This window comes from Felis catus, chromosome B1, assembly GCF_018350175.1.
Source record: "Felis catus isolate Fca126 chromosome B1, F.catus_Fca126_mat1.0, whole genome shotgun sequence".
Lineage (NCBI taxonomy): Eukaryota > Metazoa > Chordata > Mammalia > Carnivora > Felidae > Felis > Felis catus.
In genome coordinates this window covers 145,158,629-145,176,977 of record NC_058371.1, presented here as the reverse complement: position 1 = coordinate 145,176,977, position 18,349 = coordinate 145,158,629, and the positions used below count along the sequence as shown (strand labels likewise).

Sequence of the window (18,349 nt, the reverse complement as noted above, 5' to 3'; positions counted from 1 at the left end):
CCAACAGGAAACAAAGAAACCAGGGAAAAAGAAGATGTACTCTGTGGTCATCGCCACTGAGTCACTGGTTTATAAATACTTCTTGAGGATTCCTAGACATAACAGGGGGACTTCTGGGGGGAAGATACTGAAGTCCTCTTACTAGTATTATAGGTTCTATTTAGTAAGGATGCATTTAGCCACCATAGGACTGTCTCCAGAGCAAATAATGCTGAAGAAAGTTTTTCTAATCTACAAAGAAACATATACATTCATACAAATTCCACTGCAATTACTCTTGTTATTCATGTAGTAGGACAGCTTCCAGCTGAAGGAGTAATCCACCTGAATAAGCATTTCCATGGTGTTACTTTTATATCTGAAAAAGAGTTCTGGTTTTGTTCCCAGCCTCACCTCTGACTCATCATTGTGAAACTAAGAAATCATTTGGCCTCTCAGCACCTCAAAATCTCTCTTCTGTGAATGAGGATAATGGGTAAACCTTCTCTTGCTTCACTGAATTGTTGTGAAGTTTAATTAGATAATGTTTGCACAGCCCTTTGAACTCTACTAATTAAATGGATGTGTAAATATGGTGCTTCCTTTTATCAGGGTGCCTTGACTGAGCCATTTTATAAAGACTTGAAGATGACCATGATAGGATTCCTAAGGAAAGGATTTTTTTTTTTTTTTTTTTTTTTTAGCTCATGCGAACTCGATTCTGAGATTGTCAAATAGGCATCCAAAAATACCCAGCTGGGGTTCTAATTAATAAGGATATAGCCTCAGACTTGCACAAAGGGTAATGTTTACACTTTCATATCAGGGTGAACTTAGCTCCTAGAGTATACTGGTATGCTCTGTGTGTGCTTTAGGTATTGGCATTGTTTGTAAGATGTTATGTTTTGTCATTATAGTTTGGTAAGATAACACTGGTGATTTATTTCATGTCTGTCATATAAGGAATACACAATAACAGATTTGCGGTCACCTAATAAGAAAGCCCTAACTTTTGAAATATCATGATCCTGTGTAGATAACCCATGGGTTAGTCTACTTATCAATCAAGGAGATTTTCTACCTACAACTGAGAAATCTTAGATAAATCAGAAATCCTCTCACTAAATTTTCTGATGGGAATACTTCCCCCTAAAATAATTATCCCAGTTATTTCTCAAAATTTGTATTAATAATAGGTCTTGTTTTCTGTCAGAAATCTATTCATAGATGGATTGAGTGGCTTGGGATTAATTGGCAGGCTTCCAAACCTGCCTTGGGCTTTGGTGTGTAATTATATTTGAAAGCTAGAATGTTTTAATGATGACATTTTAAGTATATAACAATTAAATTTCATTTTTTACTGAATACCCCAGAATAGAGAATTGAAATGTTTCCTCAGGAACTCAGACCGGTCCATATGAGTTTTGAAAACTACTAAGTATCAAGGTGGGAGGTCATGACAGCAAATGCTTCTGTAAATTCCAATAGCTGGTTTATTGTACTTACAATGTTTCTTCTGTCGTATGGACTTCAGGAATACATGCACTGATGGACCAGCGTAATGTAAAAGTACTTTGAACTGTTAGAAACTTCAAATTCAGCTTCTGAATAAAAGAGCAGAATTCCAGGGAATTTTTGAATTCTTTAGGCCCTGGTTGAGAACTTAATGAAAGGTGAGGTGCCTTAGTAAACCCTGGGCATAATGGCCCAGATAGGTATAGTGTTGATAATTTCAGAAGAAGACGAATAAGTATTGATTATTGTGATCTAAAGGGACTCTCAAGAAAACACAATACAGATCTAAAACTAAAATATATTGCCTGAGCAGGCACAAAGACAAAATAGAATTTGAGTTTGCTACTACAGGGACCAGGGAATGAATATTCTACTTGTGACTCTAAAGTCCTGAATGAATCTATATCCTCACCCACTGGGATTTTTAACTAGGAGGATGAATATTTTAAAAATCATTCCATTCTCTATTACTTAATTGTTTATTCACTTACTTTATTACTTTAGCTTGTGCTTTAAGAGAGTATTATGTGGAGTGCCTGGGTGGCTCAGTTGGTTAAGGGTCCGACTTCAGCTCAAGTCATGATCTCCTGACTTGTGGGTTTGATTAAGCCCAGTGTTGGGCTCTGTGCTGACAACTAAGAGCCTGGAGCCTGCTTCAGATTCTGTCTCCCACTTTCTTTCTGCCCCTCCCCCGCTCATTCTCTCTCTCTCTCTCTCTCTCTCTCTCTCTCTCTCTCTCTCAAAAATGAGTAAATGTTAAAAAAAAATTTTAAAGAGTATTATGTAAATTTAGATAGAGATTTAAAGAGGTCAGTGTGAACCTTGGTGGGCTCAGCCTCATTAATCGTGCCAATGTCATAGAAGTGTCATCCACGAAAACTGTGGCACCTCTTTGAGATCTTCAGTCTGGGTTTGAGTTAGACACACAGGTACCAGTAAATCTAAGTCAATAGTCAAGTGAACTGTGGCCGCATTATGAATAGGGAGTTTTCAGGGGTTTTAAGAAAGAGACCATCAAAATGTCATTAATCTGCCGGAAAGTCCATATTCAGACTGCATCCCTTCTTATCAAGTTAGCAGGTGTGCTGTCACAGAGGAAAGATTGTACCCCTGCTCTGGGCCAGGACGTGCCGAATGTCTGAGGATTATTAGACACTCACCACCTGAGTAATTCATTTACTCCAAGGGAGACGTTGAACAAAAATGGCAGAGTTCAGGCTAGTAAAGTAGTGCTCAGATCAAGCAAAAGATTGTCCCTTAACAATCGTGAGAACTTTTCTCCTTGCAAATTTGAGGGAAAATGGGAGATTGGGAATTTGATTCCTCCTCCTCCTCTTCCTCAAATAACCAAGTACATTGTTTCCTTTCTTTAAGATTTCTTTTTCTCTTCTCTTCTTTTTTCTTTTTTTGTCAATTTTTTTTTTCTGTTTATCGTCTCTACAGATGTCTTTACCAAGTGACTCCCTCTTTGTGTTTAACGATTGGAAGTGTCTGATTGTTTCCCTTGTAAGGCTATAAATTTATTCCAAGTCTTATTCTGGTTTTGTTCTTCAGCCCTTCCAGAATGTTCAGAAAGGTGCTGGAAGTCTGGCATTGGGGCTGTTTCCCACTGTGGTTTTTCCTGTGTTTAAATCTCCTATTTCAAGCTTAAGGTTACTCACAAAAAGTTAACAGAGAGCTCCCTACATCTGCATCAGGAGTTACTTCTGAATTCTGTCTAAAGCAAAGAGCTTGTCTCTGAATTCCCCAATGGACAGATCCTTTCTTTACTTATAAGACTGGGTAAGAATCCAGTCTATGTTCACAGGAATAATTTTAGGGATAGTTTCCAGAAGACCTTGTCAAATATATACAATTTATCTAATTTCCTTTGATTTCTTATGTGATTTAGAGTTTTGAATTCTACCTTTCTATCCACTTCTTTTTGTTTTAATTTTTTTAATGTTTATTTATTTTTGAGACAGAGAGAGACAGAGCATGAACGGGGGAGGGTCAGAGAGAGGGAGACACAGAATCTGAAACAGGCTCCAGGCTCTGAGCTGTCAGCAGAGAGCCCGACGTGGGGCTCGAACTCACAGACCGTGAGATCATGACCTGAGCCGAAGTCGGACGCTTAACCCACTGAGCCACCCAGGCGCCCCTCCACTTCTTTTGTATATGAATATATATACTGTTTGATATATATTTGGGAGTACTGAATTATTTGTTCCTAAAACTATTATTAAATCCTCTGCAAATGTTAGCTGACTAGGTTTTGGAAAATCTTTAATATTGACTTTCAGCTCAGAATAAAACTAGATCTTAAAACAAAGCAGTTTTCCCTGTTCTGAGGGGGATTTAACTTTGCAAGGCAACTGCATTTTGGGGGTTTCTGGCCAGCCAGGAGTGAAAGGAATAAGTCAGAAGAAAATGGGGGAAATAGCTGAGGAAAGAGGAATAATAGGATGAAGGCTATTAGGGTTGTGCTGAGATTTGAAGGAATCTAGAAGAGAGACCATTTTTAGGTTTTTCCATTTTGTTTGTCATGGTGAAGACATCTTTTAAGGGAACAGTTTTGGAATCTGAATACCTTTGGATACTTCCTCAAAACATTAAAGAATGGAGACCAGGGGCGCCTGGGTGGCTCAGTCAGTTAAGAGTTTGGCTCAGGTCATGATCTCGCGGTTTGTGAGTTCGAGCCCCGTGTCGGGCTCTGCGACAGCTCGGAGCCTGGATCCTGCTTTGGATTCTATGTCTCCCTCTCTCTCTGCCCCTCCCCTGCTCATGCTCTGTCTCTGTCTCATAAATAAATAAAACGTTAAAAATTAAAAAAAAATGCAGACCACTGGATGTGTGGAATTGTATTCCCTGTATGTTCTAAGACACCTCTCCAATGAACACTTTTATTCACCTCAAAAGTTCTTCAGAATGGCTATTATAATTCTAAATTATCCTTGGTGAAGTGATGCCATCTAGAAAGGTAAGTATAAGAATTTGGGATATGGTTGGGGTGCCTGGGTGGCTCTGTCAGTTAAGTGTCTGACTTCAGCTCAGGTCATGATCTCATGGTTTGTGAGTTCGAGCCCCATGTTGGGCTCTGTGCTGACAGCTCAGAGCCTGGAGCCTGCTTCAGATTCTGTGTCTCCCCTTCTCTCTGCCCCTCCCATGCTAATGCTCTGTCTCTCTCTATTTCTCAATAATAAATAAACGTTAAAAAATTTTGTTTTAAAGAATTTGGGATATGGTGTAAACATGTGTAAGAAGCAGGAGTGTACATCAAATGGGGAAGATGGTATTGGGTTTAGACTGAGGCAAATCCGGGAGAGTCTGGGACTGGTCAGTTGAAAGTACTACTTATATACCTCATGCCTCAGCCCCCCAAGTCTAATGGCTGGCCCATCTCCAGCTGCAAACCTGACCAATAGGCCATTCTCCCCAGAGAGAAAGGTTTCAGGAGATTTCACAGATGAAACGAGACTGAGGAAAGTTCCTATAAAATTGTGCTTAGTGACCTGAGGCAAAGTTTTTCCATAGGATTTTCCAAAGTTCAAAAGACATATTTTGAATTTTTCAGGCCTCAGGGTCAGTTTGAAGAATGGATTTGTCCAGGTTACTCACACCTCTCCTATATAGACATACAACAATAAATAATAGATATAGACAAATTGTATTGCAAGTAATAAGACCAATTTCCACTAAGGATAAAAGATTTTTAACTGGGTAATCAAAGGATTCCGAAAAAGGGTTCCTTATTCATAAAAAAAATGAAATAAATTCAGCATTTGGGGAGCTTTAACAAAATAAACCAAATTTCAGACTTATTACTAGACTTACCTTATCATTCTAGTTGGAGAGACTAACAGTTTTCTATCATAGCAAGAGACTCAAGGGGCCACAGAGACACCTGTGGTTTCTGAGTTGAGGTCTTGAATGTTAAGAGTGGTAACAGAGGAAATCTTCATGGATCCGCAATGTTGTTGAATACTGGCTCTCCCTGAACACCCAAACAGCCCATTGATAAGACAAATCTGAGCTTATGATTACAGAAGCATGGGAAAACACTGTCTTGGCAGTCTTTTAGGGGCCGTGTGCACGAGAGCTCTCTACCATCAGCCAACCTGTGAAGGTTGGTTCTGAGCATCTCTTTCCAACTCTGCGTTCAGTGATGTCACTTGCTATCTTGAAGTCAGTCGTGGTAGGGATATTTATGCCATAGAGGAGTATTTATGCCACAGAAATCATCAAATTCCTCAAATCAGCGATTCCCGCCCCCACCCCCACCCCAAGAGCCTATTTATCTGAGTAGTGTCTTGTGGCATAGAAGCAAAGCTGAGATGCTTAGAGGTTGAAAATTTGTTTTAAAGCAAGTTTTTTAATGCAGAGACTTGCTCAGGATTGGGTAAGGAGCATAACAGGGATTGGTGGGTACAACAGGGAGAGGGTTTTGAAGCAAGGGGTTTCAAGAGTCTTGGAGAACAAACAGCCGTTTGGGACGACTCATGGAAAAGTCAAACAACTTAATGATAATTTAAATGAGTTTTTTAGTAACTTCCAGAGACAGTGAAATTATCTGTAGCTTCTACCTTTCTGAGCAAGGGTTTTCTAGAATAATAAAGTCATGTTGATGAAAACAGTGGAATAGTAAAGTCATATTAATGTCTACAGTAAGCTATGTGGGTGTGGATGGTTTCGGTTCTCACATATAATGCTTGAGCCTTCAAATTATATAAGATTTAAGGATAGGTTTCCATAGAATTATCTTGGCAAAATGTAAGAAATAAGTAAATAAATAAATCCCATAGGAAATAGTTGAAATCACTGTTCATTTGCAAATTTAACAAAATGTAAAAAAAAAAGAACGATCTGACTCCACATACTAATGGCATTAAAAACCTACTGATATTTAAATATTTACTAAATATTTAAATGGCGTTTAATTCTACTTCACTGTTATCAAACAGTAAGAATGTAAATATATTGTATTTGTATACTTGGAGAACTAAATATATCATGTCTAAGAAATTTCAGTGCCTTTAAAAATGTAATTAATGGACAACTTTATACTTCCAATCATTTGCCTCTACAAGACAACAATGTAGATGGATGACTTAGAATATTTAAGATATCTAAAACAGATTTTGAATGTCCATTTGTTATAATTCCAGCATTGAGTAAAATCTGTATTATTTCTATGATAGGGTCAGAAGAGTGCGAGGATCAGGGGTGCTTGGGTGGCTCAGTCGGTTAAGTGGCCAACTTTGACGCCCTCTCCCTCCCCCCCCCTCAAAAATAAATAGACATTAAAAAAAATTTTTAGAAGTCTGCAAGGATCAGAAATGAATTAGTTGAGAGAAGAAAGAAAAGAACATTTAATTTGATGACACAAAAAGACAATGTTTAAATCATAGAAATAGAAGACATTAATTAATTAATTCTTCCTTTACCCTATAGTAAATATTTCTAGTGAGGAATAAGGGCAGTATACAGTTTCTTTTTCTGTAGTGTTTTCTTATTCTTAAAATATTCTTATTCTTAAAATATTCTCTATAATGAGCGAAAGCTATTTCCTTTGTTCCCTCATTCTTTCATTTTTCTTTCTGCAAACATGTAGAGTAAATTTACTCTTCATTTAACATATTGACAACAGGACCACGATTATTGGGTTCTGCTTTCGTTTTCAGTTGTTTTTGTTTGTTTTGTTTTTCCTTAGATAGGCAACCTGAGTTTATTCAACCATTCTATTTCAGAGGTATTCAGTGTGTGGACCAGTATTAGTCCATGACTCTTTCTTACCTCTGGGAACCTTAGGTCCACAACAAGATAAGGCGCTGCACCAGAACATAAATCAACATCACTGAAAACACATTGCTATGAATAAATAAAGCTACCTGAATCAAACAATGTGTTTAGTGATATAGTTGTTTTACATTGTGCAGAAGCTTTTTTACCCTGTTGCAGACTGGTAGTGAGCAATTAAACCAACTAGTTCGATAGCACTTGCTCCATATGGCATGAGTTCTAGATACATTCTAATTATCCCTCTCTAGACCAGCCCCTGGATGTAACCAATGACTCCAGAGAGAGTCTGCTAAAAATATAGAGGAAAACATTATATCCTTATATCTGGACACTGTTTGTCTTAGAGTAGCCTAATAGTTTTTAATGAGCTTTTAGTCAAGTAAAGCACCTGGTCAGAATTATACATTTATCCCCTTTTAAATTTTTCTTGCAACTTGTATAGTCCATCATTCCAAAGTGGGCTACCTATTAGCTATTCTATCCAATTTTGTTCATTTACAAATAGGGCTATGCAGCTATTGCTGTGTTAAGAAAAACAAAAACAAAACTAACTCAATCACCTTAAAGAATCACTTTTTTTTTTTATTTCCCATGAATTTGGGTTCAGCTGGTCAGTTACAGTGACCGTAGCTTGTTTCTTCTGATCTTGACTGGGCTTGCTCAAGCATCTGCCTTCAGCTGGTGGTTAGCTAGAGTCTGACTCGTGTAGGATGGCCTCAGCTGAAATGACTCAGCTTCCCTCCACAGGATTTATATCCTCCAGTAGGCTAGCTTGAGCTTGTCCTCAAGGCTGTCACAGGGTTCCAGGAGATATAGGTAGCACACAAGACCTCTTTAAGGATTAGCCCTGGCGCTGGCATAGACGAGAGCAGAGAAAGGCAGAAAATAGACCTGGAGGAAAACAAAGATAAAATAACCATAACAGTGACAGTGTGTTCTTCCAAGTTCTTTATTAAAAATTTGGAAAATGGTACTGACAAATACTTTTCATGGAAGACCTCTGCAGACCTTCCTACAGATGCATTGACCAATAGTTTTGGAATACGTTATTTAACTATCCAGGATTGTACCAATTGGAGCTTTCATCCAACCCACAGTTTTCCATCGTGTAAATAAGGGTTCAGTGAAAAACTGTCAAATTTGATGCTGCAACTAAGAAACCATCTGTAGTTTTCTGAACATAAGTGGTCATCACCACATTTAATTATGATAGCAAAATATTAGAGTTCATAACTTATTATGATAACTTATTATGATAATCCATGTGATAAATTATTTCATGTAGGTTTTAAATTTCAAATAATTGATAAAATGGAAAAATGTTCATAATTTAACTTTAATGGCAAAATGGTAGGATTTATAGTCACAATATAAGCAAAGTTATAGGTATCATATTTTATATCTAATATACAAATATTTTGAAATCCTAGAAAGAAATACAATAAAAATATACTTATTATCTTTGAATGGCATGATTATAGTGATTTTTATTTTTATCTTAAACTTTTAGATTTTTTCTAGATTTTCTACAGTGGACATATGTGATGTCATCATCAGAAAAAAATAAACACATATTTAAGGTTTTTCCATTTTTTAATTTTCGTAACAATTAAAATCAAGCTCACATTTATCTCTATTTTGAAAATTGTGCATTTGTTATTGCCAGTCTGATATTCTCAGAGCAAATGTAATGAACTATTACAATCGAGAGAGAAATCTGGATCTTTCTCAAAAGCTGGATTTTAGTAACTATTTCATCAACATTTTCATCTTAAAAATATTTTCGGCAGCTATCTATAATCAACTTATGGCTTTTCTAAAAAAAAGAAAAGATTTTATTAACCATCTATAAAACTTGCATCCAGATCACTACAGCTTAAAATAGATCGCTACCCTTTCAGGACTCTTTAGTAACTAAGAGCAATGGATAAAATCCAAACAACTCAGAGAAGTTCACATCGGAACATCGAATTCACCAAGCTTAGATTATTTAAAAAGAATGATCGATAATTAAACATCACACATAAGACTTTTTGTCACCATTAAATGTCTGAATTTTGAACAGATTCTTGGACTGTTTAAGACTCATATCCATCAGCTCGTTCAATATAGCACTGGTCTCGTCCTCAGCAGCTTTGCCAGAACTACTACCTTCCCCATGAAGCTCCATGAGCTTTCCCAGTTCAAACTTGAGCTTCTTCAGCACTTTGACTTTTCTGACAAAGATATCGTGGAGTGGATAAATAGACTGATAAGGCTTTTCTGATGCTATGTCTTTTCTGATGCTATCTGCAATCAATTTAGTGGCCATTTCTTTCAAGTCATTTATTTGTCTGCACCTCTCGGGTCATGGTTTCTGTCATCTTTTTCTGAATTTGGTGGACCTGTTGCTGCTGAGCATAAGAGGTCTTCCGAATCTGATTGTCTCAGTTTTTAGTAAAACCAACACAAAGTAGATGAAGCAAATAACCATCAGTAATCTTGACATCAACATGGGCTTCAATCATGGTCTGCCTTTTTTTTTTTTTTTTTTTTTTTTTTTTTTTACCATGGAATACATTTTGTCACGGGTAAGATCCATGCTATGGAAATTAGTCAGGCAGTTTGGGCCCTAAAATCCTCAGTAATTAGATTGAATTTTCTAAATCCAGTTTCATCATTCTGCAGACCAGCAAGGCTCACTTCGAAAACATGACGATTGAGGCCATCAGATCCTATTTTGGTTCTTTGAGTTCTTATAACTAGTGTTTTTCCAATATTTTTTATATTGGACACAGCTGGCGCTTTCACATTATACCCATCTTGCTTATAAAATGGATCAATCACTTTCTTCTTGGCTCTTTCTTCTTAAGGTGCTTCTTCAGATTGCCACGGCCCTGCTCAGGGAGCCAAAAGGCTAGGTTTTCTTTTTCTATTGGATTCCAAGAAAAAAATGGGATTTTATTACTATCTGTAGAACAATACTCAATGTCTATGCTAGAACTGATAAGAAGAAGTTCTATGGGCTAGGGTAGGAGAGCATGAGAAAAAAAAACATATTTCAAACATTGACGCCTCATTGGTTATATTATTATGTGACTAAGGCATGTATCAGGTAGCTACATCTATTTTAGCACTGACTGTTTCTTTATAGCCACTAAAATCTTAATTGTACTAAAAATCATATGCCATCTGGAATGCATAAGTGGATAATTTAGGTAGAAGAAAGCCTCTGACCACACAACATTGAGTCCTTTTCATGCAAAGGATGTAGAATGTGAAAATGAGTAAATCACCTGCGAGACATGGTGTCCACCAGAAGCATTGTGATAGACTAAAGATGGCCACAGAATCTTTGATTTTCCTCCCACTGAGAAATGGAGTTTCTGTCTGTCCTCTTAAATCTAACTAGATTCTGTCACTGCTTGACTGATAGAATATGACAGAAATGATATTGTGCCAGCTCCCAGGTTCTAGGCTTAAGTGACTGGCAACTTCTGCTTCCTGTCTCTTGGAGCACTGACTCTTGGAAGCCAGACGCTAGGCTGTGGGAAGCCCAAGCCACAGGAGAGTCCATGCCTGTATGCCCCAGTTGACAGCCCCAACTGAGCTCTGCCAACTATGAGCAACAACTATAGCCGTGTGAGTGAGCCATCTTGGACAACCAGCCTAGTCACATTTTGAGGTGACTCCAGCCTCAGCCACTGTCTGAGTCCAACTATGTGAAAGACTCCAGTGAAGATCCATCCAGCAGAGCTCAGTCATCCCACAGAACCACGAAATGTAATAATAAAATATTTTAAGTCACTAAGCTTAGGAATGGTTTTTAATTATTAACAAAAATAACTGGAACATTAACCATTGTTAGCTGGTGCTGTTGTACTTGAAATAAAGTTTGAAAATAATTATAGAAAATGCATGGTGATGTAAGCTCTCTGTAGAGCGATCTTTCCAACTGCAATGGAGAAATAGTAGAGTTTAGTATATCTTATACCTTTCCAAGTCATATACAGACATAATGAAGCAAAGAAGCAAAGAAAAAATAAGAAGAAAGCTCAAAATAACACTTCATGTTTGGAGTTGATAGGATACCATTATGTGTGTGGCACTTTAAAGTTTACCACCACCCTGAGCATTTAAATTATTTTCACTTCATTTTTTTCTTTTTATCCAACCCACCCCCACCCCATCTCACCCTTCTTTGTCTCTACCTCCAATTTCCAAGTAGTTTTCATTCCACCCAACCTCAACAGGAGCCTGCTTCATAGCCATGACGTCCCTATGCTATTTATAGTATGTGAAATATACAAGGATGCCGACTCTAGTGGATATCCATCTGGAGAAATCTGATAGCAATCTCTGAGGTGAAAGGGTAAATCCAGGTAGGATTTTAAGCACAGAAGTCCCCATGTGCTGCCTTTATTCTTCTGCTTCATCGGAAATGATCAAGTGCCGTTGGTCTCTTCCTAGAAACAGTGTCTGTTGTATATTTTTTTAAAGCCATGACAACAAAACATTAGCTGTATAAACCTTTGGTATGCTCAAGGACAAAGTTTAAATATTTTCCAGAGTGTTTTACAACTGTGTTTTGCTTTCAGGTATTCCTAAGTTGATCACATCTGATATGGTTAAAGAAGGTGCTGCTGTAATTGACGTGGGTATCAACTATGTCCACGACCCAGTGACAGGAAAGACAAAACTGGTTGGAGATGTGGACTTTGAAGGTAATAAACTACCTCTTTTGATAAGTGAAGAAAATGAAAGATTCTACTTTGCATGTTTTTATGGTAGAAAGAGAAACTTTGTATTTGACTCAAGCATTATTAAGTTGATAATCATTACACCTGTTTCCTCTGAGGCAAAAGTTTAGTCACTTCCATATTTCCTTCCTTCCTTCCTTCCTTCCTTCCTGCCTTCCTGCCTTCCTGCCTTCCTGCCTTCCTGCCTTCCTGCCTTCCTTCTTTCCTACCTTCCTCCTTCCTTCCCTCCCTTTTTCCCTCCCTCTTCCCTCCCTCCTTCCTATCCTCCCTGCCTGTCTTTCTTCCCTTCTTCCTTCTTTCCTTCTCTCACTTCTTGGGAGGAAAATACAATTACACCATTAATATTTAGTTTTATATTAGGGGCACTTGGGTGGCTCATTCGGTTAAGCATCAGACTTCTGCTCAGGTCAGCATCTCCCAGTTCAGTTCGCAAGTTTGAGCCCCGTGTTGGCTTCTGTGCTGACAGCTTGGAGCCTGGAGCCCACTTCAGATTCTGTGCTCCCTCTCTCTCTGTCCCTCACCCACTCATGCTCTGTCTCTCTCTCAAAAATAAATAAACATTAAAAAAAAAAGATTAAGTTCCTTATGGTACAGGTTTTGCAGGTTTTTAGTGAAAGAATGCAGCTGGCCTTCTGTACCAGGCATTATTTTTACTTTTTTTGGAGTGTCTCTATACTTTGCTATCCATGCTATATATTCAGCCATTCACTCTTTTTTGTTTTTTGAGGCGCATTTTATTTATTTTTTATTTTTTTATTATATGAAATTTATTGTCAAATTGGTTTCCATACAACACCCAGCGCTCATCCCAAAAGATTCCCTCTTCAATGCCCATCACCTACCCTCCCCTCCCTCCCACCCCCCATCAGCCCTCAGTTTGTTCTCAGTTTTTCAGAGTCTGTTATGCTTTGGCTCTCTCCCACTCTTTTTTTCTTTTTTTTTCCTTCCCCTCCCCCATGGGTTTCTGTTAAGTTTCTCAGGATCCACATAAGAGTGAAAACATATGGTATCTGTCTTTCTCTGTATGGCTTATTTCACTTAGCATCACACTCTCCAGTTCCGTCCACGTTGCTACAAAGGGCCATATTTCATTCTTTCTCATTGCCACGTAGTACTCCCTTGTGTATATAAACCACAATTTCTTTATCCATTCATCAGTTGATGGACATTTAGGCTCTTTCCACAATTTCAGCCATTCACTCGTAAAGCCAGAAGGCATCTTGGGGTGTGTTTGCTAATCCTAACTATATTTCAGATCTGGAGAGTTACCTGGATAATTCAAGTCAACATTCCTCACTTGTATTTTAAAGAGGATGAGGAAGAGGAACTAGGATAACATTTCTATGGCCATTGAAGGGGATAAGGCAGCAAATATGTAGTAACAAAAAACAGTTGTAACTCAATGCCTTATCTCTACTGAGCCCCTACACAGATAGTTTTAGATACCTGACCCCTAATCCAATTTTACTTCCATATCTTTGTCAGATACTTGGATGCATTCAGATTTTCAGTATAATCTAGGAATCCTTAGTTGTCCAATAAGATATAAATTTAGTAAATGGAGGTATTTTCATATTAGAAATCTAATGTATACATATATATTAGATTAATCATTTGGCCAAAAAAGCAGGGCCATGTCAAGAACTTTATCAGCCATAGGTGTGTCTTTATAGATAAACTAAAAGGAATAATAGATGACATGATTTTTAAAAAAAAATTTTAATGTTTATTTTTGAGAGAGACAGAGTGTGAGTGGGGGAGGGGCAGAGAGAGAGGGAGACACAGAATCCAAGCAGGTTCCAGGCTCTCAGCTGTCAGCACATGCCCAACTCGGGGCTCCAACTCATGGACCGTGTGTTCATGACCTGAGCTGACGTCAGACGTTTAACCGACTGAGCCACCCAGGCACCCCTAGATGATGTGATTTTTAAAACAATTCCAATTGTACATTTCCTCTTGGAATCTGGTCATCAGGCAATGATTTACCGAAGTCCTAGCATGGTATTGAATGAAACCTAACATGCAGGCACCCAAGTGTTCTAGGGTATTGGTCCCATGTTTGTGAGATTGCAGGTTGTATCACGTAGGCAGTCTGAGCCTGGTGCTAAAAAAGAAAGGAAGGAAGGAAGGAAGGAAGGAAGGAAGGAAGGAAGGAAGGAAGGAAGGAAAACCTGAGGACACATGTGCAGCAATACATTCTGGGGACAGAATGGCGAATAAGAGCAAGGTACCGACAGCACACTGCTCTCGTAGGCGGTCATTCGCAAGGTCCCTGCCAGTGATGGAGATTCAGGTCAGCAGGGAGATCCCTGCGGGTAACCACGGCTGTCTGTCTGTGTACATGTGCGTGTTACGTGTACGTGCTGAACTCCTCAGGAAGTGACCTCATTTCTTTATTTCACTTGTCATGTTCAATCGGTAATATCAGATATCAATAATTTATGTGAATTTATCAACTTCAAAGGGTAAGGATACATTTCGTTTTAAAACCTGACCTCGTTTTTTCTCTTTATTTTTGCACTGTCATTCTGCTTCTTGGTGACATTACAGTTACCACGTGTTTATTGCAAAATCACCGTACGCTTCTGGTGCACCCAGATGGCACAGACAGAACGTGATAGCCAGCTCGAGGCAAGAAAAGCAGAGATGTTTGCAGTTCGCAACCTTGACTCTGCTCGTAGAGCAAACTTACCCAGCAGTGCAACACATCTTTTGAGACCCTTCTCTCGTATAATTGTTCATTGGTCTCAAAGCATTTCCTTTCCACGCATTCTTTTTTTTTTTTTATTAACGTTTATTTATTTTTGAGACAGAGAGAGACAAAGCATGAACGGGGGAGGGTCAGAGAGAGGGAGACACAGAATCTGAAACAGGCTCCAGGCTCTGAGCTGTCAGCACAGAGCCCGACGCGGGGCTCGAACTCACGGACCGCGAGATCATGACCTGGGCCGAAGTCGGCCGCTTAACCAACTGAGCCACCCAGGCGCCCCTACACGCATTCTTATGTTTAGCTAAGAATGTTTTTTGCTTGTGGGGTATTATAAAAACACTAAAAATGAGCTTTTGGGGGTGTGCGCGTATGCTTAGTCACACACGAATATGCACTTCAGATCGCATACCATTCCATTTGGCGGAATCTATTAAACTGAACTGCAGTTATGCATATCTAGGTATATAATGAAATAAAAAAGGGAAATGACAAAGAGAAACAAAGACGTAAGATAAACAGGCAAGTGCATTGGGCTGGGAGACAGAGAGGTGTTTTAGACCTAGCATCGTAACCCAGGAACTTTGCAGCCTCCCTGGCTGTCAGTGGTGTTATCGGTTAAATGGTAGCAGTGACAGGAGTGGCTCCTTCCAGCCCTTGTGTGTGCTGCATCTTGGACATCCAGCTGAGTGCTACCAAACGGTTATGTAGAAACACAGAAACTTTGGGTAGGTCAGGCTTTTCTGCTTCTGTCATAAGGCCACGCCCATCTTATTGATAATATTACCCTTGCTCACCCCCTGGATCACAGAACCAGGGCCCTAAGGAAGACCTGGACTTGGTAAAGAAGACCTTGCCAGTGAGGCCGTGACTCAGCCACCCGGAGGAACATGCAAGTGATAGGTTTTGACATGTTGCTCTTCAGGTTCTTCATCGGGACTTAACCTGAGGTGAGGGATGATCCCTCGGCTGCAAGGGAGGAACTCCAACTTGGGTTATGCCGTAAAACTTGTAGGCAGCTGTGGCTGCAGGTTGCCAGAGGGAAAGTGTGGCTGCTTTGTGAGTATCGGTGAACATTTCCCTCTCACTGTATAGCCAAGATAAACAAATGGGTGTAGGTAAAGTCAAATGTTAAAGTAAAGTGTCCTTGCAGACATTTTCAGCTCTCGAATAAAGGAAACAGGGTGGCCGTTGGTGGGAATGATTTTTAAAGAATAATTTCATTCATGGACCCCATTTGAGAAATATTAGAAATGTGTAAATATTTGCAAATTCAGTGATTTGTGAAACCAGGAGTCGTTTGTATCTATTTTCTTTCTAAGAAAATATGGATGCCTACGTGTAATCTTTATTATTAGATGTTTTGGCCTCGGTTTTGAATCAGACGCCTCTCCTCTGAGTGCTATTTTGTATCAGATACAGCGTGAGGCTTGCATCACCCTTTACTATAGTTCTTGATGGAAGGAGACATAAATCATCCTAAATATTTCTTTCTGTTGCTAATGTCAGGTTTTGGTTTTGGTGTAAATACAGTTGTCTCCAGACTACATCTTCCTTCATCTTCTAGGGTTTCCTGTTCTCACTTTTTTCTCTGCTCTGTTCTCTGCTTCCTTCTTTCTCCATTCTCCTTCTCCTGAGCCCAGGATAGAGTCAAATGGCCCTTCCTGAGCTGGTGGCCTAGAGGGAAATAATTGTCCCTCCCTCCACCATTCCTCCAACAACTCCCTTCCACCTTGGTCACAAAATTGCCAATATTCTTAGAGAGGAGGCAGGCAAATCTAGTAGAAAATTATGCGGAGAGTAAGGAAGGTAGGAAAGGCTTTCTTGCATGGGGAAACCCTCTTCTCAGGTCATTTGGAATTATTCTTTATTCAGTGATAATAGTAGTTGGCATTTGAGAGGTGGTTACCATTCTCAGCCTTTTATACCCCTAAATTATTCATTTAATTCTTATGATAGCCCTATAAGGTAGCCGTATAAGGTATTGTTATTATCCCCCATTTTACAGAGGCACACAAAGCCTGGGCATCTTTGCCCAGAGATGACACATAATGGGACACTGTGTGTTCATAGCCAGGCATTTGGAATTTCTACCCTGCTTTGTCTTCACTATTCTGTATTTAACTATGTTAATACTTCCATTTTTCTTTTTTTAAAGTTTATTTTGTGTGTGTGTTTGTGAGAGAGAGAGACAGAGAGACAGAGACAGGGAGGGAGAGAGAACCCCAAGCGGGCTCTGTGCTGTCAGAGATCATGACCCACGAATCATGAGATCATGACCCAAGCTGAAACCAAGAGTCAGATGCTTAACCGACTGAGCCACCCAGGTGCCCCAATACTTCCTTTTAAGACATGAAGTTATTTCTTTTATGTTCCCCCTAGGATATATACAATAGCAAGGTTTAAAAGTATCTAGACAAGAGTATCAGTGTTTGTCTTCACTCTAAGTGGTTCTGATATGCACAGATATCAGTTACCATGGTTTAGTTAAATAACACCAATCCTGCAACACAGTGGTTTGAATTTCAGTTAGTTTGCTATATTACCTATAACTGCATTAAGTGCAAACTTTTCTGCCAGCTCTTCAACGTAGAAATCATTATGCAAATAACAAATATGCACAGTGATCTGCGGCCAATGACATCACTTCTCCTAAGTCTGTTGGTGATTGTTCATGGGACATCTTACTCAGTTCAGTGAAGTGTGCAGTTCTATTGACTCCTTTTTTCCCACTAATAAACCACATGACATTTTATAAAAGTAGATCACAAACAGAGGGAATTGCCAGCAAAGATATAAAAAGTGATAATGCTGAAAGATTCTGGATATGGAGCCAGAGGAACTTAGCAAAGGTGAAGTTCTCCATGTAAATGAGAAAAGTAGTTGCTGCTAAAAGGACAACAGTGTCCCAGAGGAAGTGACACTGGCATAAAACTTCACATAAAAAGAACTCTCAGAGCGGTGCCCGGATGGCTCAGTCGGTTAAGTGTCTGACCTTGGCTCCAGTCATGATCTCACAGTTTGTGGGTTCAAGCCCCACGTCTGGCTCTGTGCTGACAGTTCAGAGCCTGGAGCCTGCTTCAGATTCTTTCTCTCTCTGCCCTTCTCCTGCTCGTGCTCTGTCTCTCTCTCAAAAATAATTAAACATTTAAAATAAATCAATCAAATAAATAAAAGAACTCTCAGGTATATTTAATGGCATTAACATGCAAATACAAAATGTTAGAAGCTGATCCAAATTTGGAAAGGAATCTGAAATTCACCAAGGCATAGGAAAGATGCTCACCATATACTGCATGGTATATGACCAGAAGAACACAAAAATTGTTCAAACTACTCTTGATAAGTTTTTACAAATAAATAAAAGGCTTTAATACTCAATGTTTCTAATATTTTAAATAACTTAGTTATAACTTAGTTATTAGTTATGGCATACTAAATAAATGTTTTACTATTTTCAACTCCCTATACGTTTATAAACCATAGAGAGAGAATTTTTAATGTTTTCACCAACATTTTTAAAGGTTACTGAACAAATGTAATATCCTCCAATGATTATTAAAATTGCTCTGCGCTGTTTCAGCTTACACAGTCATTTGTATGGTTTTTTTTTTTTTCTGCTACCGTGAAA

General features: G+C 38.9%; 1 protein-coding gene and 1 pseudogene across 2 annotated transcripts in view; one reads left to right on the top strand and one right to left on the bottom strand.

The window, feature by feature from the left end:
* Positions 1–18,349, top strand: part of MTHFD2L (methylenetetrahydrofolate dehydrogenase (NADP+ dependent) 2 like) — a 145,772-nt gene that overhangs the window by 104,725 nt on the left and 22,698 nt on the right. For both annotated transcript variants that reach the window (XM_023253047.2, XM_023253046.2), the window contains one exon: positions 11,850–11,975. In XM_023253047.2, coding sequence (XP_023108815.2) covers positions 11,850–11,975 — 126 coding nt within the window. The remainder of the gene's footprint in view (positions 1–11,849; positions 11,976–18,349) is intronic.
* Positions 9,315–11,523, bottom strand: LOC102899829 (annotated as a pseudogene).